The 26848-nt window shown below is 41.1% G+C and overlaps 1 protein-coding gene across 8 annotated transcripts in view; it reads left to right on the forward strand.

Moving 5' to 3' along the window:
- The window catches only part of TNS3 (tensin 3), a 210993-nt gene that overhangs the window by 61863 nt on the left and 122282 nt on the right, over positions 1–26848 (forward strand). For all 8 annotated transcript variants that reach the window (XM_042839564.1, XM_042839604.1, XM_042839609.1 and 5 more), the window contains exon 3: positions 14932–14969. In XM_042839564.1, the coding sequence (XP_042695498.1) occupies positions 14932–14969 (38 nt within the window). The remainder of the gene's footprint in view (positions 1–14931; positions 14970–26848) is intronic.

Here is a 26848-nt window from a genome sequence, read left to right on the forward strand (position 1 = left end):
CCCTGCATGTGGCAGGGGGGTTGGAGATTCATGATTCCTGAGGTCCCTTCCAACCCGGGCCATTCTATGCTAATGGGGCAGGGGGACCCACTGACCCACACCCTGAGAAAGGGGGAAGGGGAAAAATGGAAGAAGGTAGGGAGATGTGCCTAAAGACAAAACAGCGGGAACGATCTGAGGAGGAAAGCTAATTTAATAAAAAAAAGAGATAGGAATACAAGATAACACAATGTGTTACAATACAGTTACAATTGAGGCTAATAAAAAAAAAAAATGAGAGAGAGGCCTTCAGTTTTTGGGCACTTACTCTAATGTTGAAGGCACGATGGCTAGGGTGCACGCATCCTGCAGAGATGAGCAGAAAGGGAAAAGGGGTGCCTTGTGATCTGCAAACAGCTTTATTTTTTATTCTGAATGGAAAATGGAAAGAGAGCAGGGAACAGCCCTCTGGGGTATGCAGTTCTTCTCTTCTGAGATGTGTATATCTTGAACTATCGTCAGTTCACGGAACTGGAGCATCAACTCTCCCAGTGCACTACGTGATGTCATGATGTGGAATACTGATAACAAAAACCATAAAGCCATGGCACTATGTTAGTGATCTACGTGCAGTTCTGCTCTGCTGGACCTCATTCACACCAACATCAGGAAGCACTTTTGTTACTGTTCTTGGAGAGGTGATGTAGCACTGGCACAGGTTGTCAGGAGTGATTGTGGAGTCTGTCTCCCTGGAGTTATTTGATGTGGTCCTGTGCTCTGTGGCCCTGCTTGAGATTTAAAAACAAGCAGAACCTAAGGTTCTACGAGCATTTCTGTTGAGAGCCTTTGAAAACATTCCCCGAATGGGTGGATTGATGATTGTGACAATTCCATATTAAGGTCTTCATGGGATAACTTTTTACAGGTTTTATAGGTGCAATATACAGAAGGAACCCTTGATAGTATGTAGTGTTTCACCCTTCCTATCGTTCTCACAGAATCATTCATAGAAAGGCTTGGGTTGAAAAGGACCTCAAAGATCATCTAGATTCAACCCTCTTGCTGTGGGCAGGGTTGCCAACCACTAGACTAGGCTTTTTTTTTTTTTTTTTTTTTTTTTTTTTCCTCTGTTTCTGTTTTTCTCTTTTTTTTCCTGTTGCAAACATGCAGCAGACTTACCATCCTTATTCAGTGTTGGTAGGTTTTAGTTACCTGGTTCTTAATTGTGAGGGATGAAAAAGAAAAGGAGCTGCACAGAGTGGAGCTGTGACTACTAGTAGTTTCAGTTTAGTAGGAATCCATTTTAACTTACAATGTGGGCTTTGTAAAGCAGAGTTTTGGAAAAGATAGAACTTTAAGTTGTCTGTTCCTTTGCCAGCTCTGAAGTGCTTGAAACGAAACTGTGTGCAGTTAATCTCAATTTAAATATGAAAAAAAATAAACTAACTGTTACAGAGCCAAATCCTGATTCTTCTGCTTCTGGTAAATTCTCCCTGCTGTTGTGCATAAGTGAGCAAGTTGACATAGAGAAGAAGAGAGGAAGAAGAAAAACCTGTAGTTAAGAACAACTGAAGTTCCTTTGTGTATTAATGAGAAAGCCTTGCTTTTTAGTAATTTGTCCTGAGAAAACGATAGCTGTTTGCATTGAATGCAAGTTCCTGACAGAGCTTGTAGTATTTTATGGGCTAAAATGAAGTTATGTGGAGAGAAATGAGGGAAGGTTATAGGTTGGTTAGTTGGTAGCATTTTGTTTGTGTAGTGATGGGTTATCTGCTTGTTGCAAGAAGGTGGCTGTAATTCAACATTGTAACAGCTAAATGAGCTTTATTAATGTGTAGCAGCTGTTGTTCTGGGAGGTGTTGAGCTCACTTACAAAAAATGTGTCCTCTGCTAGTGTCCAGTTCTAAAAACTTTGTGAAAAATGAATGGTTAACTGTCAGGTAAGCTTGAATGAATGTGTCACCACGTTGTTAGATACTTTATCCCACCTCAGAAAAGCATACTTGGTAACAGTAACTTCATATGTAGTGAACTCTACGAAAACAGCAGTAAAACTGGAAGATTCGAGAAGGAGTGAGCTGCTTATTTCCTCCCTGCCTGGTAATCATAGTTACGACTGAGCTGTTTGATGCAGCTATTAATTGTGGGGAATTATTATTTAGTGGTTGAAGTCTGTGGTACCTGCATGTGCTTCATTACACTGAGGACCATATGATTACCTGTATCTCCTCAGTAGTACCTCAAACGTGAAGGTTTTGGAGCTGGAGTTGATAATTTCTCTGCATTACAGTTCGACTTAGTGCAGGGCTGAGCAGATGAACAACCTGCTCATGTATATTTGCATAATTGCCCCAGTCTGCAATATTAGAAAAGTTTCTTGATTCTTTTTAAACCACTTAACCTGGATTACAGATATTTCATATTTTACTTCATTTACAAGCAAGCTGTGGTGACTATGTAACTTATGTATTTTCCATGTGAATATCATTTTTATCTTTATTGTATTACTGTTATATTTGATCAATGCAGAAATGTGTTTTATTTCTATTTAATTTTCCTCTGCTTTTTTTGAATTATATCTTGTCCCAGCTCTGTTATGTTGTAACCCAGTGTTAGTGTAGAGCAAGATTTGAGAGGTTTTTGGATACTTTGAATCTTCCCAGCCCTTTCTGGGGAATTACGAAGTTAGTTACAGGTTTGGTAAATAGGAGGAGTTGTCAGTAATGCAGTAGTATTTTATACCTTAAGCCACCGATAAGTGAAATAAAGCTGAATTGAAGCACTTGTCACACTTCTGTTTGATGATTCACCCCTCCTGTTCAGGTAATGATTAAATTAACGTTTAAATGCTGGCATTGACACCTGACATGCAATACGAGCGTTCCTTGATCCAGACTTTGAACTAAAAGTAATATTACTTTAGATGAACTTGGGTATCTTTTTATTAGTTTAACCTAGCCATAAACACACTGGTTCAGGGAATATATTTTGAGGTGGTCCTGGTAGAAATGATTGTAGAATTTCAGTTCTTAAACAAGTGACGCAGCACTCTGGGGAGCTGAGAGAGTCTGTATGTCTTAGTTTCAGATGGAATATAATTGTTTTTGTGTGAGTCTCTGGTATGATGGTCTGTTTTGTTTTTTGGAAAAAAATAACGTTGATAACGCACTGACTTTTCTAGTTGCAGCTAAGAAGTGTTGTATAGAATCTTAGAATCCTAGAATGGCCTGGGTTGAAAAGGACCACGATGATCATCTAGTTTCAGCTGCCCTGCTGTGTGCAGGATTGTCAACCACCAGAGTCCAGAGCCACATCCAGCCTGGCCCTGAATGCCTCCAGGGATGGGGCATCCACAGCCTACTTGGGCAACCTGTTCCAGTGCCTCACCACCTTCTGTGTATGGAGGCAAAGCCAATCACAGCGAAGGCCCAAGGAGCTGGGAGGGAATGTAATTAGGACATCTGACTTAATGTGACCAAAGGGATATTCCATACTGTATGATATCAAGCAGGGGGAGTTTTGAAGAGGATGAGAGTTTATCTCTATCTCTCTCTCTGCTACTGCTGGGGACTAGCTAGATATTAGTTGTGGGGTAGTAAGCAATTGCTCGTGCATCACTTGTTAATATATACATATATATATAAACATAATTATCATCCTTTTCTCTATCTTGTCAATCCACAAGCTGTACTTATGTTTTCTTTTTTTCCCCTGATTCTCTCCACCATCCCACTGGGAAGAGAGGAGGAATGAGCAAAAAACTGTCATGTTTATCCATCTGCTGGCTTAAATCACAATACTTTAAAATTGGCATGCTGTTGCTGTGACACTGGGAAGTGTGTGGCATTTTGACAGTACTTTAAATATGTTAACTTAAGGTGAGATCCTACTCGCCTAGAAAATTAAATAGGGGGAAAAAAAATTAAGGGGAAACATAGTGTAATGTTTGATGATTGTAGTGACCAAGCTGCATCATGAATATTAGACCACATTTGGGAATATAGCATGTAGTGACAGCGTGAGTTACATAACTGAAGAAAGCTTCCATAAAGCAAGCTGGGCTGGAGACATACCTGCATTTCGATGCATTCAGAATCTGAGCCCTGTAGATAGCTGGAAGGGGAGTTGGTAGCTGATTCTTGTGCACTCCCTGTTTCTTTTTGTCATTTTTAAAATTAAAAATAATGCAAACACTTGAAGTAAATGCCAGCAACTTAAGTATCGTGCTGATGATCTTTGTAGCTCGTGATGGTTTCTTTCCTTGAAGATCTTTGAGACTCTCTTACTATGTAAGAGATTAAGAGTTGCTGTGAATCAAAGCATGAACACGCCTTAGGTCTTATCTGTATAATGAACAGTTTTTCAAGAAGGTTGTTTTTCTTAATCTCGAAGTCATCCATTTTAAACCAGTGTTACTCTGATCCTTTCTCTGAGTGTAAGTCCTTAATTCATGATGAGCATGCAGACTTCCTAGACCTCACAGTACTGCTTGAACTGTCCTCAGCTGCAAAAAAAAACAAACTAGGCAGTCTTGCTTTTTCCTTTTTTTTTTTTTTTTTTTTTTCTTCCCCATTTGTTTCATGTGGGCTACTGGCAACAAGGAGCCCTAGTCTTGTTGAAATGCATTTCTGGATGAAGTATTGCGGCATTGGATCTTTTTAAGTCTGATGAAGGAGGTCTAAAACCAGCCTTCAGTTCCAGACTGGATTAAGTTTTAATCATTTTGTACCCGATTTGCCATGTATAGCTTAAATATGACTAAACAGTTGCTGTGTGAGTATTTAATTAAAAAAGTAAACATCTTCACAGTGCTAACATTCTGCCATTGTAACAGCATAAATGGAAACGAAACAGAACTCTCCAGAAATAAAGAAATAAATCCCACAACACCCTGGAGTTGGCAGGAGGCAGTTAAAATGACAGACATAAATTCCTACTGATTTTATTGCGTAAACAAAATGGTTAAAGTGTTCCTGGAAACTAGGAAGAATGTGGGAGTAAAGGAGAGCAGTTAAACTATTGCAGTAACTGTGCCAAACTACTTTTCTCTTAATAAAGATTTTCCACTGCTTTTGTCTGTGAGTGGAATGTTTCATCTGCAAGAGAGTTCGTTTACAACCCTGTTTACTGTGGAGTTGTGTCAAGTAAAAAAAAGCTGTATCTTAAAAAATCCATGCTTACAGTCTATCATGAAGTGTTAGGACTTTCAGATGAAGGGACGGTTGTTGCCTGAATATTTAAAACAAAAATGACAGCAGAAGACCCACAGAGACCTGAGTCACTACAAGATAATTTAGGGCATAAGAAGTAGAGGAGCATTTCTTGCTACTGTACTGTGTGGCTTATTAGTCTAGCGACATCTTTAGCATGTGACTCATAAAAACAGAAGTGTTTCATTTTGCAGCTAAAGCCCATTATTTCCAGCTATAGGACCCTTTTGCCCTTCAATGTGCAACCTTCTTCGTGTTAATTTTTCACTCTGTTTTCAAGTTGCTGCAGAGCTAGTGCAAATAGGTCAGCAGAACAGTATGTTTACTGAGGTTCTCTCTAATAATCTGGTTAGTGTTGTTAAAATCTTATTAGACACACGTTTTCATGTGTTGCGCAGCTCTCTGTTTTGTGAAACATCTTATCTGCAACCAGATGCCTTTCTGTGCTAGGCTCTGTCTGAAGAAGAGCTGATCATGGTGGCTTCTGGTGGCTTCACTATGCTATGCATTTGTCAGAACATCCTGATTTGGTTTCTTACTTGGCATATTGCCCTGTGGGAGACCACTTTTGAGTGGCCTCTGCTTGGGCATGGGTCCACCAACCCTCTGGCTGCAGCCTTGCCACCATTTGCTTATCCACTGAATACTCTAGTCTTCAAAACCACATCTCTCCAATGCAGAGATAAGGATGTGGTGTGGGACCATGTCAAAAACCTTGCAGAAATCCATGCTAATGACATCAGTTGCCCTTCCTTTGTCCACCAGTGCCATTACTCCGTTGTAGAAGGCTGCCGGATTGGTCAGGCTGTGCTGGCTTCTTGGGTTACCTTCTGCTTTTGCATGTGCCTTAACATCTCTTCCAGGAGCATCTGTTTTATCATATTCACAGGCACAGGTATGAAGCTCACTGGCCTGTAGTTCCCCAGATCTTTCTTTTCCAGTCACCATGGACTTTGCCTAATAGTTATGACTTGCTTGCAGCTTTCCGTGTCCTTTTCCTAGCACCTGGGATAGTCTCATGAGGATGAGAGCTTCCAAGTGTGATGTCTCTTGAAGCTGAAGCAAGATGCCTTTGTTAACAGGCTCCCTTTAATCAGGCAGTCTGTAGGAGACCCTGACCACCAGACATCCTTCACTGGATCTTGTTCTTGATTTTAACTCACAAGCTCTCAACCTGTTTTTGACTTTTTCGGGAGCAGCTCTTTGCAGTTGTATCTTAGCATAGAAGGCAGCTCCCTCCCTCACTCTTCCTACCTTCTTTATTCCTTCTAAAAAGCTTGTAGCCCACAGTTGTTGTACTCACGTGAATCGTTCCACTGTATTTCTGTGATAGCAATTAGGTCACAGTTTTCTAATCCTACTATCACTTGTGACTCTTATGCTTGTTTCACAGGCTGTGTGCATTGGTGTAAAGGCATTTCAGCCAGGCTAATGACAGCGTTATACCTTTTTATGTGCTTTTGTTAGCTTCTATATAGTTGTGAAAAATCAAGGACTCACTGCTGTCGAAAGTAGCTGTAATAGCATGTTACTATATTGGAAAAGTTGAATTGCAAAAGTGAAGGGAAAGAAAGTTTCCTTCAAGTACTTGGGCCTGTGGTCTAGTATCCTAATATATTACTTGTCTCTTGGAAGGTAAAAAAAATCCATGAATGTCAAGAGCTGTGTAGTATCTGCTTTGAAGGCAAATGCTCATTATCAGTGTTCAGTAAGGTGTCAAACAGAATTGTCTCTTAACTGCTTGCTTTGTGTTACAGAATCATACAGTGGCTAGGATTGGAAGGGAATTTTAAAATCCTTTAGTTGCAAGCCCCTGCTGCAGGCATGGTTACCAGCCACTAGATGTCTGGGGTTGCTGCGATCCAAGTGCAACAGTTTGCATTTGGCCTTGTTAAATCTTGTTTGGCTTGCGTAGTCCCGGTTTTCAAGCTTGTCCAGATCCCTCTGGATGACTTCCTTCTATTTTGTCAAGTGCACCACTCAGCTCGGTGTCATCAGCAAACCTGCTGAGGGTAGTTTTGATCCCACTGCATCTGTCACTGCTAGTGATGCTGAGGGGCACGCTTCCCAAGGCAGACCTCTGCGGACATGACTCATGAGGAAGAGTCAATCTGCCTGAGGGTAGGAAGGCTTTACAGAGGAGTCTGGATAGGCTAGATCAATGTGCTGAATCCAGTTGTATGAGCTTTAAGAAGACTGAGTTGCTGAGTCCTGCATTTCAGTTACCGAAATTCTATGCACTGCTACAGGCTTCAGGCAGAGTGACTGGCAAACTATGTGGAAGAAAAGGATCTGGGGATAGTAGTTGATAGTTGGCTGAACGTGAGCCAGCAGTGTGCCAGATGGCAAAGAAGGCTAGTGGCATCCTGTCTTGTACACAGAAATAGTGTAGTCAGTAGGACTGGGGAGGTGATCACTCTCTTTGTGATGCTTGTGAGGCCATACCTTGAGTTCTGTGTTCAGTTTTGGGCCTCTTACTACAAGAGAGGCATTGAGGCCCTGGAGCATGTTCAGAGAAGGGCAGCAAAGCTGGAAAAGGGTCTGGAACATGAGTCTTACAAGGAGAGGATGAGGGAACTGGGATTGTTTCTTCAGAGAAGGGAAGACGCAGGGAAGACCTTATTTTCACTTCAATGGAGGTTGTTGCAAGATGGGGTTTTGGCTCTTTTTCCACATGCACTGTGGGTGGTTCAGGCTGGATATTAGGAAAAGTTTATTTTCAGAAGGAGTGGTCAGGTATTGGAACAGGCTGCCCAGGGAGGTAGTGGAGCCACCATCCCTGGTGATTTTCAAGAATAGAGCAGATGTCACACTGAACAGCATGGTCATAGGTGTGTGTTGATAGTTGATCTAGATGATCTTGGTGATCTTTCCAACCTTAATGATTCTATGATTGGTCTCTATCTGGATATAGAAAAGTTGACCACAACCCTCGGGCTGTGACCATCCAACCAATTCTTGATCCACTGAGTAAATAATACTGCTTTGAAATCCTTCTCTCTCCAACTAAAGATAGCAGCTGATGTACTGAAAAGTAATTCAGCCTCTGTGGAAGTCTTATCTTTGAGGTAATTCATTTTTCTGGAAGTAACATAAATATTTAGGTTGAGTCACCATGGGCTTGAGGGAGTACTGCCATGCATGCAGAATATAGTTCTGCGTTAGCTGCTGTAAGATGAATTCTAAGAAATAGCAAGAACATTGATTCTTCTCTGTGGGCAAGTCTTTAATTAGTTTGTGTTGAAGGCTCTTTCACTGTTCATGATGTTAACAGCTACAGGGTATAAAACCATCTGAACTTTATTGTAAAAAGATGACAGCAGTGGTTCATTGTGCTGTTTTCTGTGCTTAGGTCCTTGGAGAGTTTTGATTCTCAAAGCGTAGCCCTCAGTCATTGGCTTTTCTCTATACGCATGCATCCTTCCTCTTCACCTGGTTCACAGCATTTTCTTAATTCCTCACTTTCTTTAAAGTTCTTGTAGTTACAATATTTTGCTTTCATATTTATATATTCCAGAGAAAGCAGAGAGAGTGTAGGAAATAGGACAGACATCAGAAAATAGAAAGAAAATATAGTTTAAAAGTACTTGTAACTTCTATCTGTAGTTGAAAAAACATACTTAAGGATTGTTCTCATGATTCTACAACACTAGCAATAGAGATGTTGGTAGGAGTTATCATCTAGAGGTTGATAATTAGCTGCTGGTTAGTGATCCAAGGTATGCTTTCTTCCCATTGGAGGTTAATTCCCAAGCAATGTTATATGATAACAGCCTTCTAAATTTTACTTGGTTTTAAGCAAGCAGTTGTATGTTTATTAAGAATGTAACTTCTGCTTTTGGTATGTGTTTGTGTACATATATTTACGTACAATTCAAATCTATAGGTGTGTGTATATGCACATATAGACACACAGAGACTTCAGTGTGTGTATTATCACTTTATGTATGTATGTACGTAAGTGTCTTTGTATCAGTAGAGCACCTTACTGACAAGTGAAAACTAGCAGTGTTTAACAAGCAGTTTCTCAACATTTTAGGAAGACACACTTTTGTGATGTGGCCCAGTGGTAAGTGCTAGTGAAGAGACTGTATTCTAGTGTTTGTTATTTATTCACTTCAGTGAAACATTCTGTAGGTTTGATTTAGTTGTCCCTTCTGTGTAGCAGAGGTAAAGCTTGCTGTGCCTCAGTGAGATGTGTATGAGGTCTTCTCTGCCTCCTGTTTTATTATTGTTGGCCCATGACATCAGAGGTGGATGTTGGTGGTATGACAGTAGAGGTTGAACCTTCCTGCCAATATTCCATTGCATTTTGTTGTTGTGGGACAGATGTCAGTAGTGACAGTGTGACAAAATGGTGCATATGAACTAAAGGTGTGTTGTGGAGTTCCTCCATGCGTAAAAAATGGCAGCTGTTGACATGGATGCTTTCGGGAAGATTAGATGGTGGATGTTAATACGTGCAGTGGGTGGTGTGTTTCAGCAGTGGCAGCAGCAGTGTGGAAGGAAAGCCGTGTTCTGGATGGTCATTCACATGTTTAGTAGCGCAGTCTTTTACATCTCTGGTGAAAAACACATAGCTAATGGTGTGACTGTGTTCAGAAATAGAGTTTTGTAGCTGAGAATGTGCTCTATCAAGTAGTGTGATTGTGCTCTTTGTAACTTCTGTAGTTTCCATGGAAATAAGTAGGTGTTCCTGCTCCAGCAGAGGGATCGGACTAGATGATCTTTCAAGGTCCCTTCTGATCTCTGGCATTCTGCGATTCTGTGTGTTACTTTTGGAGTGACCTGCATCCGTGAGTCTTGAGCTTCTGGTAGATGCACAGAACACTCTGTCAAAATGAGCTCGGTAGTGCTATGTTTTCTTGCCCTGGGCAGGGATTTACTAGCAAAATCCAGACCTGTCAGGAGAAGGGAATTGGTGCTTGTTTCACTTGTCTGTGGATCAATTCCTGTTCTTAGGATGTAGCCAGATGCCCGTTAGGAGCATCATATGGAATTAATAATAATAATAATAATAAAAAAAATGCTTTGACATTCACATAGAAGAGAAGGGAGAGCATCTTTTTTGTTTTGCTGCTGAGGACAAAGGAGTACTTTGTTAGCTCCCAGTGTTTGGACAATCGGTGATCTCATTTCGGAGTGTCTGTTTTACCCCGTTTTATGATGATCATTAGCATTATCAGGCAGTGAAGAAGAAAAGGTAGTAGCTTAAGTCAGTACAATCCATGGAATTCGGGATTGAAGTATGAGTGGGATATTTCTGGATGTTGAAGAAGAGCAAAGCTGTCTCTTTGAATGTATCAAATTTTTACCCTCAGAATGTTACCAATTTAAGTACTTGGGGAGAAGAAGCAATTATGGAATTATTTCAGTCAGGGAGCTCAACCTGATTTGTATTTAACTCATTACCTCTTCTTGTTTTCTTTGATTCTCATAAAGATAAGCAATGTTTTGGGTTTTTTTTTAGTTCCATTACTAATGCATGGAATTTCTGTGGTGTATTTCCTTGTTGTTAATGAGTCTTGCTGTTGTGATTTCGAGTAAACTGACATCTGACCTCTCTGGTTTCTTCACACCAAATACAGTAATGGTATATTATATAAGAGCAGGCAAACCTTGGCTTTTTGATGCAAATGGAAACAGGACAAGCTGCATTTATTGTTATCTACATTTTTAGTAAGAACTTGGTGTACTGCTTACGACATTCATAATTTGTTTTTGCCTGTAGCGGGATCTTGTGAGCTGTCTTTTTTTTTTTTTTTTTTTTTTTTTTTTTTGTATTTCATTTTGACATTTTGTAATTATTTTTGCTCTGTATTTGATTGTCCCACCCCAGAAATCTAGGCATAAGCATCAATGAAGAAGATGCACAAACCTTTTCTGTAATGTCTGGACTTCTGGACGGATGTGGTACTTTATTTGTTACTTTTTATGGTTGTGTTTTAGAATCTGCAGATTTTAAAAGCTCTGTATTACTTGTCTCTTCTTCTTGTTATTGTTTGTTTGTTTCCGTGCTGTACAGAAGGTCTATAAGTAGGCTATGGGAGAAACAAATAGTACATATGCATGTTTTTTTTAGGGCATCTCTTGTTGTCAGTGAGAACTAACCTTTGTTCAAATCTTTGTGTTTCTTTGGATGTAGCAAATACTTACTTTTATGTAAGATCGTCCTTGAAGTTGCTGAAGTGACTGAGTAGAGGAACTATTAATTGCTATATGTGATGACTAAATTTCTTTGAAGGTAGGAGTATCCTGAAAAAGTGTAGTTAATTAGCACGTCTAGCTAGCCTGTGGGTAGAGAGGTTAGCCTTATCTTTAACTGACCAGTTGTGGGCCAGAGGCTCTGTCAGGGAAGTGGTCAAGGTGGTTAGAAAATAGATTTAAAAGACATGACAAAAATCATAGAGTATTGTAGCTTTTTGGAAGACCACCCAGAGTAAACAAATCTATCTTTGGACAGCAGTGTTAGCCTTTTACAGTCTCACAATAAGTCATACTGCTGAGGAATACATATTCTCCTAACATGCTGTTTCTGTGCGTGAAAACACTTATGAATTTAGGCGTGCTCCATACAGCCATGTGAGAAAATGTTTTTCCTCATTAATTTAAGTTATCCACCACATGCTTTAAGGGTGATAGCATTTGTAAGAAATGTCTGGTCATCAATCACTTAGTGTTATTAGAGTGGTGTATTTGTACAAACACCAAAAATTTTAATGGAGAAGAATGTTCATCCTGTTATATGCTAGGAAAGAGCTCTTCACTCATTACTTACATGCTGAAAAACTAAACCAACATAGTGTGAACAAGACTGCTTAAAAAGCAGGTCAATCTCCAGGGCTTATTAACCTGAGAAGTCACTGGAACATGAAGGATTTTCATTAGCAGTTATTGCTTTGTTCTGAAATTGGGCATGGATTTGCTGAGCTCAGGTCTTGATAGCTGCATCTTTTCTGGTGAGTCGAGCTGCAGAATATAACTCTTGGTAGAGCATTGAGAGGGTATTTCAGCTTTAGTGGTCTAAGGTTAGATACAGCTGATCTTCCAGGTAAGCCTCTGGGGGGGTTTCATGGGGGATTGAATAAGTAAATTTTACCTGAATTTAGAATGCATTAAATTTACAGTATTACCCAAAGGAGAAACAGTGCATGGAAAAAAAAATTCAACAGCTTTTCAGAATAAGGAAAAAAGTGCATATACTCTTGAAACCTGCCTGTCAGATTCTAGATATTATGCATGATGTCATTCATCATCTAGCTACTTAAGTTGAGTGCTGTTTTCTAAATTCAGTGATTCAGACTTTCCTGCTATTTTATCAGCAGGAAATGAAAGGAAAGTATTAAACTATTTGAGATAATTTAGCAGCAATGTGTGAACTTTTTTCACGATAAGAAGTTGAACTCTGAGGAGACATAGTTGCTTGCGAGTTCTAAGTCACCCTATTGTTCTCAGGTCTCTGGTATTGCAGATATCACTGAGACTCATTGGGCTCATTCTGAGCAATTTGGACTTAATATCTGTGTTATTTAGCTGATAATGCTTCTGGTGTATGTGCAGCTGTAAAGATAGATGACAAGATCATCAGCCCAAAAGTGTGTTATTGTAGGGAAACAGAACACACAAATTTTCCGAGGCAACCAGCTCCAGTGTGGGTGTGCTCTGCAGCAGGGTGGAGGATCACGGTGTGTGAGGGGGTCCTAAAATGAAGGAGATGTGAGGGTGTGGAGAGCGGTCGGAACCCCACAGCTGTTGGGCAGAGGTGGGCTGATGAGGTGTGGCTGGGGCTAGGTGCAGTGGCGTAGTGCCTTGAGCATGCAAAGGGAGCCCTGTGAGCATAGTGACCATAGTGCCTTGAGCATGCAGAGGGAGCCCTGTGAGCATAGTGACCGTAGTGCCTTGAGCATGCAGAGGGAACCCTGTGAGCATAGTGACCGTAGTGCCTTGAGCATGCAGAGGGAACCCTGTGAGCATAGTGACTGTAGTGCTTTGAGCATGCAGAGGGAGCCCTGTGAGCATAGTGACCGTAGTGCCTTGAGCATGCAGAGGGAACCTTGTGAGCATAGTGACTGTAGTGCCTTGAGCATGCAGAGGGAACCCTGTGAGCATAGTGACCGGGACAAGTAAACTAGGTGTGGCACGGCAGGATGATGTGGCACAGCAGTTTTCACAGTTGAGGCAGACAGGGCGGGCATAGTCTCCCTCTAGGCTTAATGAATCAGCTCATCTACGGGTCATCACCCTCACCAGAGGAACCAGACCTAGACATTGCAGATCAGCTTAAACGTGATCACACAACCAGGGGACCATAGGTTCATGGGAAGTAGGTCCTTCTTGACCAACCTGACCTCCTTCTATGACTGACTCACCCAGTGGAGGGAAAGGCTGTGAATGTAGTCAACCTGGGCTTTAGCAAAGCCTTTGACTCTGTCTCCCCCAGTATTTTCCTGGGGAAACTGGCAACTCGTGACTTGAAGAAGTATGCTCTTTGCTGGGCAAAAAGCTGTCTGGATGGCCAGGATCAGATAATGGTAGCAAATGGAGTTTAATCTGTCTGGCAACTGGTTCATGAGCCATTTTCCCCTGGAGTCAATATTGGGACCAGCTGTGTGTAATATATTCATTAATGATATGGACGAGGGGGTTGGGCGCACCATCAATAAGTTTGCAGATCGCACCAAGCTGGAAGAAGGTGTTGATTTGCCTGTCTGAGGATAGGAAGGCTGTACAGAGGCTGTACATCTGGTTAGGCTGGGTGAGTGGGCTGAGGTCAGTTTTGTAAAGCTTTACAGGACCAAGTGTCTAGTCCTGCACTTTGGTCACAGCAACCTTATGCAGTGCTACAGGCTTGGCAAAGAGTGGCTGGAAAGCTGTGTTGGAGGAATGAAATCTGGTGATGTTTGTCAGCAGCCATCTGAACGTGAGCCAGTGGTATGCTCAGGTGGCCAGGAAGGCCCAGGGCGTTCTGGCTTACATCAGGAGTACTGTTGCTAGCAGGACCTGTGATTGCCCCCTGTACACAGCGCTGGTGAGGCTGCACTTAGAGCACTGTGTTCTTTTTGGGCCCCTCACTGTAAGAAATACATCGAGGCCCTGGAGCATATCCAAGAAGGGCAGTGGAGCTGGTTGAGGGATCTGGAGCACAAGTCTTATGAAGAGCGGCTGAGGGAGCTGGGATTGTTAGTCTGAAGTTGGGGAGGATGCTAAGGGAGACCTATTGCTCTCTGTGAATACCTGAAAGGATGTTGTGGTGAGGTGGAGGTAGGCCTCTTCGTCCACATAACTAGTGACAGTACAAGAAGGAGTGGCCTCAAGTGGTGCCAGGGGAGATTGAGGCTGGACATTAGGAAAAATTTCTTCACAGGATGGTGAGAGGTTGGAATGTGCTGTCCAGAGAGGTGATGAAATCCCCATCCCTTTTTGTTTCCAAGGAAAAGGTAGGTGTGGCAGGTAGGCATAGTGGGTAGTGCTGGTGATAGCTGGGTGGTCAGGCTGTGTGATCTTGGAGATCTTTTCCAACTGTAATGGTTCTATGATAACATTACTGTAGTTGCACTTTCAGGAAAGGATAAAACCTACGTTCTATTATACTTCTCTTTTTTTATTATTATTATTATGTAAATACTGTTTTATCTGAAGATTTATGATTGGCTGTGTTTCCAGTAAAAGATTGATCTAAAGAAAAAAAAAGAGAGAATCCACCTGCTCTTTTACTCATATATTATCTTTGCTTTCATTTTAGTTTGCAAGTATGCCTGCCACAGGAAATGTGAAGAGAAGGTAAGCCTATTTATTTCTCTCTCTTTGTTGACAGTCCACGTGTATCTGAAGTTTGGACTGTAGAAGTTGTGTCATGATGATGATTATTAAATCAGATGCCAAGTTGACAGGAAAAAAAAGCAACTTTTTGCTGTTATTTTGTCATTAAGGTAAAACAAGTATAGTGTAACTTCTGCAATAAAGCTACTCATTCCTCCCACAAGAGGACAAGTTTCAAGTTGGAAACAGAAAGTTGGGCCAAATACAAACTACGCTCTTCTACCAGGAAAAGAAAAATATGAGTTTGGGGTGTGTATCTAAAGTTTACAGCAACAGGATTTAATGGAAACTTTTAGTGGTGGTTTAAGAAAAATACGAGAACATTTAGGTTCAGCGTGTACTGTAAATTGAATCCAGCAAGTTCAGTTTCATAACTGAATTTTTGATATTTTTAAAAAATGAGTGCCTTTTTCATCAGGAAATACCCAGCTCAGCCTCCTAGTTTATCTTGTACTCTACAAAAAAGAAAGCTGGCTTCCTTTTTTTCCTTCTCACTGTTTTATATTGTCTTGGATTTTGTTGGCCATTAGGTTAAATCAACTATAATTACTCAGGGCACGTTTTCAAAGCTTGGTGAGTTGTAATTGTTTCTGACTTGAAAGTAGATGTTGAATATTGAAAGGTAGATATTGAGTATCAGGACAGCACAAATCTATATAAAGGAAAAGAGATATTTTATGGCTGCTGAAAGTCAGAATGTTTTCCACTACGTGCAGGAGCAGTCTTGAAAGGAAGAGGTGGGAGCAACAACCCTTGCACTTAGCATTCCATCTTTTTTTATGATTTAAAGACATCTGAATGGGAAAGATCAAATAAATATTGAACACATCCAGAGTTCAGTTTCTTCTGTGGTTTGCATAACAAAAACACTCATCAACATTTAAAAAATAAAGCTCCTTGGTTTTTTTTTTTTTTTTTTTTTTGACTTGCACTTATGTTATGTATGAATAATTTTTGTGGGTTCCGAAAAATGTTGCTATGGCAAAATTAACCGAGCTAAGACATGAGTATCTGAAGGGAAAATAAACATCATGCTAGTCAAGGATTAGTTGTCTATTCCTTGTATGTATACAGTTGTAAATGTGGAATTAAAATATTATTTTTAAAAATATTAGTTTTTTAAAGTTAAAAATATTTTTTATTTTATTATGTATATTTGCTAGTGGATGAGTTCTTCTTCTGATACATTACACAAGTAGTTGAATAATGGGAATGGTTTCCACGTCGTACAGTATAGAACAAGAACTGTGTAAGCATGAATAAAAAGTGAGAGGAAGGGTTGTTTCTACAATTGTTTCAACATATCACTTTTAACAGTGGGGAAAAAAAAAAGTAACACTCAAGATTTACATTTACATTAATTTGTTTTGTTAAAACAAATAAATATGAAAGAAAATCAAACTGGAAGAGTCAAATCCTTTTTTCTAAAGGATTGATTTTTCATTTAAGGCTTCTTTTCATACTGTCTTTGCATTTTTTTCCATGATTAATTTTGTAGAGTAAAAATCATTTTACATACTGGTATCAAGTGAAATGTTTCTATGTTTTTGTAGAGATCTGAAAAATTGCCAGAAAGACCAAAATGGAGTTCATATGGTGTTGTACAAGTATCAGACAAGCTGTAGGTGTAAAGTTCCTCGTCACGTAATGTCAGCTGCCAACAGCATAAGTACTTCCATGGTCTCAGATGACTTAAAATTTCCTCATCTCTTGATCTGTGTAAATCAGAGATGTCCAAGGAGTGCTAATGTGTAAATTTTGTGTTGTTGGAGGGGGTTACTTTGTTTTATTCTCTTGGGATAATGTTCCCTGCTTTTAACAAGACTGGTATTTGCTTTGAATGAAGGTTACACTTATTTTTATAATTAGGCTACTTGACTTTTGGAGAACACGGATCTATTTCAGTTGCCTGTATTGTTGACTTGATGTTTAGCTTTGTGGAAAAATTTCTTTGTTTTAGTGTTTCCAAAACACTAAAACATGAGTATGAGTAAATTCAAGTGAAGAACTCTGCCCAGTGAAAAACTTGGAGATTGATCTGGCAATTTGGGGAATCTTAAAGGTCATCTAGTCCAACTTCCCTGCAGTGATCAGGGAGATAAACTGCTAGGTCAGGTTGCTCGGTGCTGCCTGACTTTGAATGTTTCCAGAGATGAGACATCTGCCACATCTGTGGGTAAATTGCTCCATTGCCTCTCCACCCTTACTGTAGGGAACAATGCTTCTTATACTACATTCCTTATTCTAAATCTCCCCTCTTTTAGTCTGAAACCATTTCCCCTTGTCCTGTCACAGCAGACCCTGCTGAAGAGTCTGTCCCCTTATTTCTTACAGCCCCCTTTAGATACTGAAAAGCTGCTATCAGCTCTTCTCAGAGCCTTCTCTTCTCCAAGCTGAACAGCCCCAGCTGTGTCAGTCTTTGAGGTTAATTTAAAACAACTACAAACACACACACACACGGTATTGGTATTGTCTGTGGAGAAAAACAAATGCATACAGAATGGGCATCTGAATGTAAAACCTGGAGAGAGATCCACCTCTGTCGAATTATTATCTGCAATTTAGTCAAGAAGGGAAATGTGGAGATGTGGCTGGGGGATAAATTAATGAAATTTAGGATCCAAAAATTCAAAACAGAAGTTGTTTTCTACTTGAAAAAGTGATTATTTACAAGTATGTGAACAAGTTTTCCAGATAGGTTTGTTTAGGTGAAAAGCAGACAGGTTTCTGAGCACTGAAGTAATCTAATCATGTCCTGGAGCAATGGAACTATGGATGGGCTCTGCCATAAAGGGTTTAGTAGATCACTCTTCTCTGAAGAAGTCACTGAACTCTCATAACCTGTCTGTGAAGTTGTTTGCTGTGTCTCTGCCAGTGCAACGTGAGAGATCTTGGCGTGTGCTTGAACTCAGGTGCAGCTTCTCAATCAGTTTATTTTGCATACAGCGCTCAATGGGCCTCAGTTCCTCAGTTTGGTGTGCATTGTGAGTGCTGAGCAATGACAGCACTGCTCTGAGCCTCAAAAACTTGATACATTAGTAAGACACATGATTTTTTTGACACATTTTTAATGTGATGAGAAGTCCCTCTTGAGCTGACTGATTTTATCAAGCTTGTAAGCAAATGCTTAAATTATCTTAATATCGGTAAGCTTGACTATTTGTTGAAGTCTTTTGCTGGATCAGTGGTGTCATTCAGCAGTGCCTTACTTCAGTTTTTGTACTGAGTGTTACATATCTCCTCAACTCAACCTGGAAGGTAATTTTGCCTTGCTTGAGCCATTATTTTGTACATAATGCAGTGCGATACTTTGCCAGTCTGACCTGGTGTCCAATACACTAATCCACATGGCTCTGTTTTTCTTCTCCAACAGGATTAATTGATTTCTATGAGTTTGATTCAACACTCTTCCTTCTTTGCCTTTTAAGGAGCTATTTAGACATCTCAGTGGAGTGCAGACTTAATCAAAGCTTCAAGATTTTGTCTTAGTGATCTAAAATCCTTGTTCAGATAGACTCATGTTCTGAGCTGTAGCGTGCCAGTTGAATGCTGTTAAAGCTAGGTCAAGCAATTCATTACCTTCAGATTCTGTAGTTTATTTTTTAATAGACAAGTAAGATGTATGGGTTATTTTTAGTGTTTTGTCACTTATGAAGCTGCCAAAATTGCAATCATAAAAGGTATAAACTCAGGCATGACATTTTGTCCTGCTGCTTTGCTCAAAGGCCACATTTTTTTTGTCGGATTCTCATTTTCGTGGCATTTGTATTTGAGATATTATAATTCTCCCCTCGACCCTGTTTTCCCATTTTCTTTGATCAGCAATAGCTTAAAAAGTTTAGAGAATAGGAGTGAGGCTGTCCTGCATCCCTCACTGCATTGTTCATTTCTTTCGTAGACTCTCATAGTAAAGGAAAAATGAACATGATTATAAAAAGAAATGCACAGAAATGTAAAAAACAAAAACAACAGTTTAAGTTACTGTAAAAATGTTATGAGCTGTGCTGCAATGGGGAAATTGACAGTAATCATTGTAATAAAACTAAGCCAGGAGCGACAGCTGGTTTTAGTCCTTGGATACATGTTCATTGTGTATTGTGAAAATAAGAGAGGGAAGGAGGAAGTAAAAAAAAGAAATAAAAAATAGATGTATCGGTCATCTATTTTCAGTTACGAGATGTAGAGCTCAAAGCGTATTGGCATTTTAAAAGGCTCGGTAAACTTCTGTCACCCGGTCTGTTTTATGAATAAACTTTGTGTTTACTTGGGGCAGCCTCACTGAGGTGGTAGGGCTGGTCTCTGGCCCTTTGAGTGGGTGACCATGAAGGCAGGTACCTTTCATTCCCCACAGGGAGAATCAGCAGCTCTTCATGGTCCAGGGAGAAAAATGCTTAGGAAAGGAATGTATTGTGCACTGTGATACAACAATTTTCCTGGTGTTTCTGAAGCAGGAAGGAAAGATCCTTCTCCTTTTATAGAGAAATATATCTGCTTAGTTCAGCTCATCCATCCTTTAAACAGTGTGGTAACTATTCGGAATTGAGTTGTGGACAATGCGCTGTTGTCAGTTATGAGTCAAACTGTATTTAATTTTGGTTGTGGATTAGTTTGTTTTCTTTCTGCTCTTGTAAGTGATATCCAAATTAAAAGAAAAAAATACCTTGCCTTTACCTTCCTTCTTCTTCAGAATAGTGAATCTAATGTGTTTTACACATTTCCTTCACTTTGTCTTTTATTCCTCCTGTATCAGATACCTAGCTTAAATCCTAATTTCTGGTGTGCGTGCGTGGTTTTGTTTGGTTTTCAGAAGGAGGTCTGAAAGTAGACTGTGTTTAAAAGTTCTTCCCTGCCTGCTGATAGTGTACAGTATAGCATTACAGAGATGCTGCTTCTAGTTCTGTATTGTTACGTGAGCAGAAAGCTGGTGGCTTCGCAAGCTGTATGCAGTGTTCTGTATGCCCTGATTGCAGTGTGCTGCTTCTGTGTTCAGTGCAGAAGCAGAAAGCGTGTAAGGGGGCACCGCTTTACACTTAATGCTTTAAGAAAGTGCATTTTGACAAGTAGTCCAATGCTTAAAAAGTTAAATGAATTGGATCGTTCTAGATTACTAGTTTCATTAAGAAGATGAGACCAGGGAAGAGGTTGATGGCTGAAGCGAGTAAAGAGTAGCAGCCTAGGGGCACTTCCTCTTCACATGAAAAAAATCACTGAGATTTCCAGGATTACCGTGTTTCTGACATCTCATCTCTGCCGTATTTTTGATGAGTGCTCATAAAGTGTTGGACGGCTTGGGTTGGTATCATCATGCTGATACTTGATCAGTTTTGAGAGGGAAGCGACTGTATTTTCGGTGTTGTCATTTCTCAAACAGCTGCCAATGTTCTTTCTCTTTGAGAGTGATAATTATTTCTTTTCTATTTAATTTGATGCTCCCAAGGTTAGGAAATTCAATATCTGTTCAGAAGAGTGGAAAGAATTTCTCTTTGAGTGTTTTAAATAATACAAAGTTAATACAGAAATCCAACTTTTAAGATGTTAAAAATGTGTATCACTTTTTAAAAAGGGTTGCTACTTGTGTAGAGGCAGTTTAAAATCTTTATGTATTTCTCTCTTGATGCTCTAATTTTCATATTTATGTGCATTTGCACAAGGAATACAGCTTAATGTTTCAAACTTCCCCAGAAAGTAGGCTTTTTTGGTAAAACCCTTTCACTGAATACTCGGTGTGTGTTAATTTGTAAGTGACTTCACAATAAAACTCTGTTTTAAAAATAATCGAGCAACCTTGAAGAAAATTGTTTTGAGTACCAGCAAACCACTGTCAGCTTCTATGACTTAGTTAATACGACAGTTGAAAGCGTAGGTCAGCACTGCCACGAGCAGCTGTGGACTAAATACGGTGACTTTGCTTCTCAAAAGGTTCATGTGAGTTTTTTTGCTTTGCTTTTTCCTTTAATAATAATAATAATTAAAAAAAAATATATATATATAAGAATCAGTGTGCATGATTGGAGGAGTATACTTTCTACTTAACTATCTCAGATTTTGGGTAGAAGGAATCAAGGCATTAAATGAAAACTTGTGCCATGTTGGTTGTAGGGGACAACTATGTGAACCTCTGTAGTTGATGCATTTTTGTAGGAATCTGTACATAGGGACACGTTCAGTAAGGCTTAAGATTCTAATGAGTTTTTTTTTCCCCTCATGGGAAGTAATTAGCATGTTATATTAGCATGCATGCAACACTTTTAATGCTGCTTAGCATTGGACTAGAATAAAAATGTTCGCAGTTGAAGTTGAGATTACTGTGTGAATTTTGTAACTGATAGTTGCAACTCAGAGCAGTCATTAGTTTTCCTGATAGCCCTCAATAGCAGTATTTTGCAGATCCTCCTGCCTGCAAAATACTTTACTGGTTTAGTTACAGTGTACTGTAGCGAGCTGTTCAATGAATAAGCCTTCTGATTCAATCAGAACTGTAAGCTATTCAGTGGCATAAGACTTGAAGGTGCTTTCTAGGGGCACAAACATTGCATTCTTTAAGTAGCAGAAATGCTGTGCTGCAGGCTTGTGTGTTTAGCAGTTAATTTGCTGGGGCTTTCCAAAACTGGAAAAGTACTTGAAAAATACACTAGTGTATTTAGACAGGAAGGCTAATTCAGTCTCGTTTTCAGGTAGTTGGCTATGTTAGCAAGACCTATGTGGTACGTGAACAAATTCAAACCCTGTTTCTTTACAAATTCTAGTAGTTGGCAAGAGGAAAATAAGATGGTACTGAGCAAAGGAAACAAAACTACTTCAGTTTTTCCTTTGTTCACCATGAAAACATGAGTGGGCTATATTTTCACAGCAGATGTAAATTTTCTACTGGAAAGCATCAAGATGTTTTAGGAGTTTTTTTTTTGTTTGGTTTTCATTCCTGTGCCCTGAAAATGGATCACTTTTGTCCAGTTGTTTTCTGTCTGGATCTGATCCTTGTATTTTGATTTGTAAATTTTAATTTTGAATTTTTTTGAAGAGACGTAACGATTTTTTAGCCCTCTAACGTGGGATCAGAGATCTCAGAAATGATGTGTTTTACATTATTGTTGCTTGGAATGCTCTCATTTTTATGTTACACAGTTTGTTAAACTATGTCTCTGGTGGACAGGAAATCAGGTAGCTTACCAAAATATACCACTGCTTTCTTAAAGCAGTATTTTGGTAGCATTCACAGTGTCCCCATGATATGTCTGTTTGTTGTAGTGTACTTGATTGCTATGGCCTGGAAGTACATGAATTCCCTCTTGCAATACTGATTCTCTAAGATTGGAGCAACCCCTGCATTTGATTATGAACAGTTGCCTTACTGACTTAACGAAAGAATGGAAACTTCACTACAGACCACATGAATAACAAAAATGTTTTTTAAACACATAATGAGGAAGTGAGTAATATGTCTTCTCCAGTAGAAGCTCTTGCGTGTTTTATATCGGCAAGCTGAAATGTCTAGGCTTCATTAGAATTTGCTTTTACTACCTGTGTTATAACAGTGCTTCACTAGAAATTATTTACAGAAGGGCACTTCATGTGTCTTCTGATGCCTTGTTGAAGAAAGTCCTTAAAATACCTCAGACAGTTAAAGCCTTGTAAAGCAAGTGTAGTCCTGGTAACAAATAAGCAAACAAACAAACCTGTTTGACAGGAGTACAGAATCATAGAATCACCAAGGCTGGAAAAGACCTCTTAAAATCATCCAGACCAACCATCCACTTATCACCAGTATTTCCCACTGAACTGTACATCATCTAAATGTTTCTTGAACACCCCCAAGGTCAGTGACTCCACTGCCTCCCTGGGCAGCCTGTTCTAATGCCTCACCAGTGTCTCAGAGAAGTATTTCCTAACGTCCAACCTGAATCTCCCCAGTGCAACTTGAGGCCATTCTCTCTAGTCCTATTGCTAGATACATGGGGGAAGAGGCCAACCCACCTCCCGACAGTGTTCCTTCAGATAGATGTAGAGAGAAGTAAGGTCACACTGAGCCTCCTCCAGACTGAACAATCCCAACTTCCTCAGCTGCTCCTCATAAGGCCTGTGCTCGAGGCCCCTCACCAGCTTGTAACCAGTAGCCAGCTGGATTTAACTCCATTCACCACCACTCTCTGGGCTGAGCCATCCAGCCAGTTTTTTACCCTGTGATGAGCGTGTCTGTCCAAGCTAAGGGCTGCCACCTTCTCCAGGAGAATACTGTGGAAGACAGTACTGAAGGATTTGCTGAAGACTACATCAGCAGCCTTTCCCTCATCTGCCAGGTGGGTTACCTGGTCATAGAAGGAGATCAGGTTGGTCAAACAGAACCTGCCTTTCATGAACCCATGCTTGCTAGGCCTGATTGCCTGGTTGTCCTGCTCGTGCCCTATGATCTCCCTAAGGATGATCTTCTCCATAACCTTACCTGGCACTGAGGTCAGGCTGATGGGCCTGTAGTTCCCCAAATTCTCCTTATGACCCTTCTTACAGATGGGAGTCACACTGGCAAGCCTCCACAATCCTCTGGGACCTCTCCAGGTGACCGGGAATGCTGAAAGATGATAGAAAGGAGCTTGGTTATCACCTCTGCTGGCTTCCTCAGCATCCTCAGGTGGATCCCACCTGGCCCCATGGACTTGTGGCAGTCCAGGTGGAGTAGTAAGTTTCTGACAGTTTTCACAAGAATTGTGGGGGTTTATTCTGCTCCCCATCCCAGACGTCCAGGTCAGGGGGTAGAGTACTCCAACAACAATGGGTATGACTTTCAAAGACAGCTTTAAAGAATGCATTGAGAACCTCAGCCTTTTCCTTAAACTCGGTGGTCATGTTCCCTGCCGCATCTAGTAAAGGAAGGAGATTCTGCTTAGCCCTCCTCTTTCTGTTAATGTATTTGTAAAGAATTCTTTTGTTCTCTTTTATACCAGCAGCCAAATTGAGTTCAAGTCGGACTTCGGCCTCTCTAATTTTCTCAATGCGCATCCTAACAACTTCGTATTCTTCCTGAGTTTCCTGTCCTTTCTTCTACAGGAGAAAGATTTTCTTTTTCTCCCAGAGCTTCATGAAAAGTTCCCTGTTCATCCACACTTGTCTTTTGTGATGGCTCATCTTATGGCAGACAGGGACAGCCTGCTCCTGTACCTTTAAGACTTCCTTCTTGAGGAGTGACCAGGCTTCCTGGACCCCTTTACCTTTCAGGACTGAATCCCAAGGGACACTTTCTACCAGTGTTCTGAAGAGTTCAAAATCTGCCCTTTGGAAGCCTAAAGTAGCAGTTTTGCTGCCACCCCCACCCTCCTGACTTCAGCAAGAAATCTACCGTTTCATGGTCACTCTGTCCAAGATAGCCCCCAACCTCTACATCTTCCACTAGTTCTTCTCTGTGAACAGCAGGTCTAGCAAGACACCTGCCCTGGTAGGCTCTCTTGTCAGCTTATCTTCCATACACTCTAGAAACCTTCTGGACTGCTTCTTCTGTGCTGTCTTGTCTTTCCAGGAAACGTAAGGGAAGCTCAGGTCCCCCATGAGACCAAGGACTGGCTGTCATGAACCTTTTGTGAGCTTTTCATAGAACACATCATCTGTCTCTTGGTTAGGTGATATGTAACAGACCCCAATCATGATGCCTGCCTTGTTGGCCGTCCCTCTGATCCTTTCCCATAGAGTCAACCTTACAATTCCCAACCTCCTAGCTCAATATCAAAACACTCTCTAACTTAGAGGGCTATGCCACCATCCTTACTTTCTTACCTGTCCCTTCTGAAGAGCTTATAGCCATCCAGTCATGGAAGCAATCCCACAACATTTCCATAAGGGCAGCTAAGTCATAGTTGGCCTGCTGCACTGTGCATCCAGCTTCTCCCACTTGTTGTCCATGCACCCGTTGGTGTAGATGCACTTCAGCTGAGCCCCATACCTCAGCACCAACCCAGTCTTTGTTCCCCTAGGCTCAGCTCTATTGGGCCTGGTTTTATCCCTTCCCCTTCCATGTCTAGCTTTAAGCCCTCTCCACAAGCTTTGCCAGCTCCTCGGCTAGGATCCATTTCCCTCTTTGAGACAAGTGACATCCATCAGCTGCCACCGGGCCAAGTGCCAAGTAAACCACCACATGGTCAAAAAAACCAAAGTTCTTGCGTTTGCACCAGCCTGTCAGCCACATATTTATGAGATGGGTTTTCCTGCTCCTCTCGTTCCCTGCCCTTGAAGGGATAGAGGAAAATGTGACCTATACTTCCAGGCTATCCACTAACCGGCCCATTCCCCTGAGGTCTTTTTTGGTAATCCTCAGGCTTTTCTCAGTCACTTCATCACTGCCAGCCTGAGCTATCAATTCAGGATAATAATAATCAGACCGGGAGGATTCCTAGAAATCTCCCTCGCCCGGGCCCCAGGGAGGCAGCACGCTTCCCTGCAATTGGGCTGGGCTGACATATAGGCCCTCTGTTCCTCTCCGAAAGGAGACACCTGTGAAGTAACCTTTCTGTCTTTCCTGACAGAGACTGTCCTGAGATGTGCAGTTGACCACCTTGCCCCAGAGAACCTTGAATGTGGTCCTCCCACCACATCCTCACTTACTCCTCTCTCAAGTTCTAGAGCCTCAAACCCGTTATGTTGGGGCACCTGGGAACTGAGGTGGGTTGGGATGGGACCTGTTTCTTCTCCTTTTATTCTGTTGTCTCTGCTCAACAGTGGCTGGGGTGGGGGCCTACCACTGTTCTGGGGGTATTCACCCTGGTGTCTTTCTCACGCATGCAGCAGGGAGTTACTCCACCAATCTACTGCTTTCACTCTAACTCCTTAATCTCTCCATCTCCTCCTTGAGCTTTGCCACTGTGCCGAGCAGACCATCCATCTGTGCACACCTCATGCGGGTGGAATGCCTGCTGCCCTTCACCGGCAGCGGCAGGCTCGGGCATTCGCTGCAGCCACAGACGTGGACTGCCTCATTTTTAGGTGGGCATCCATCTGAATTGCCAGAGCTTTCTGCCTAGTGGAGACCACGGTTAGATTAGCTGTGCGGGAGGCAGCCATTAGGTGAGCCGGTTTCCTGAGCACGCACATTCTGTCCTCGCCCTCCCTGCTAGCGGGATCTGCCGTGCTGTGCCCGGCTTGTCCATCCTGTTCACGCCGCTCCTGGGTTGCTCCGCTCCCTAGTGGAAGGTTTTATCTATGCAGGGACTGATCCTGCCGCTGCTCCTGGCTGTGACCGCGCGACGTCAGACCTGCTACGCGGTCAGTGGCACCCGGCAGCTCCTCCCGGACAGCCCCTCAACCGGCTGCGGCACTTTCCTGCTTCCGGAGCCAAGTAGCGTGCCAAAAAAAATAAAATAAAATAAAAGTTTTGATGATAAAAAATTATAGGGGAACATTCTGTGCCATTTTGTTGTCTCTTTTGAACAGCTACAAAACTGAAGATACATTTAGAATGCACTTGTGAGATACTCTTACCGTGCCTTTTGAAAGGAAAGAAATTTGTTAAAATGACTAGAGTTATGTGAAAGTTCTTCCCTGCTAGTTTGTCATTTGGCATGTGGGCATAGTCATCTCTTATGCCTTCATGAATTCATTCTTGAGTGATGTCCGGGCATTCTGGGTTCCTTTGCCCTTTAGAATTGTCTCCTAAGGCATATTACAAAGTTCGAGAGTACAATTACTTTTTAAAAAGTATTTTTTTTTTTGAATACTACACTCGATGTTTTTTGTTTTTTGTTTTTTTTTTTCATTAGAACCGAGAAGGGCTTCTGAAAATGTAAGTGACCAGATGAAGATTAAGTATAGGTAGTTGTTTTAATTTCAGGTGAAACAGAATTTCATTCATCGTATTTTGTTTG

The sequence above is a fragment of the Centrocercus urophasianus genome, unplaced genomic scaffold, assembly GCF_019232065.1.
Source record: "Centrocercus urophasianus isolate 14NV4802_14NV808 unplaced genomic scaffold, USGS_Curo_1.0 seq_11, whole genome shotgun sequence".
NCBI lineage: Eukaryota > Metazoa > Chordata > Aves > Galliformes > Phasianidae > Centrocercus > Centrocercus urophasianus.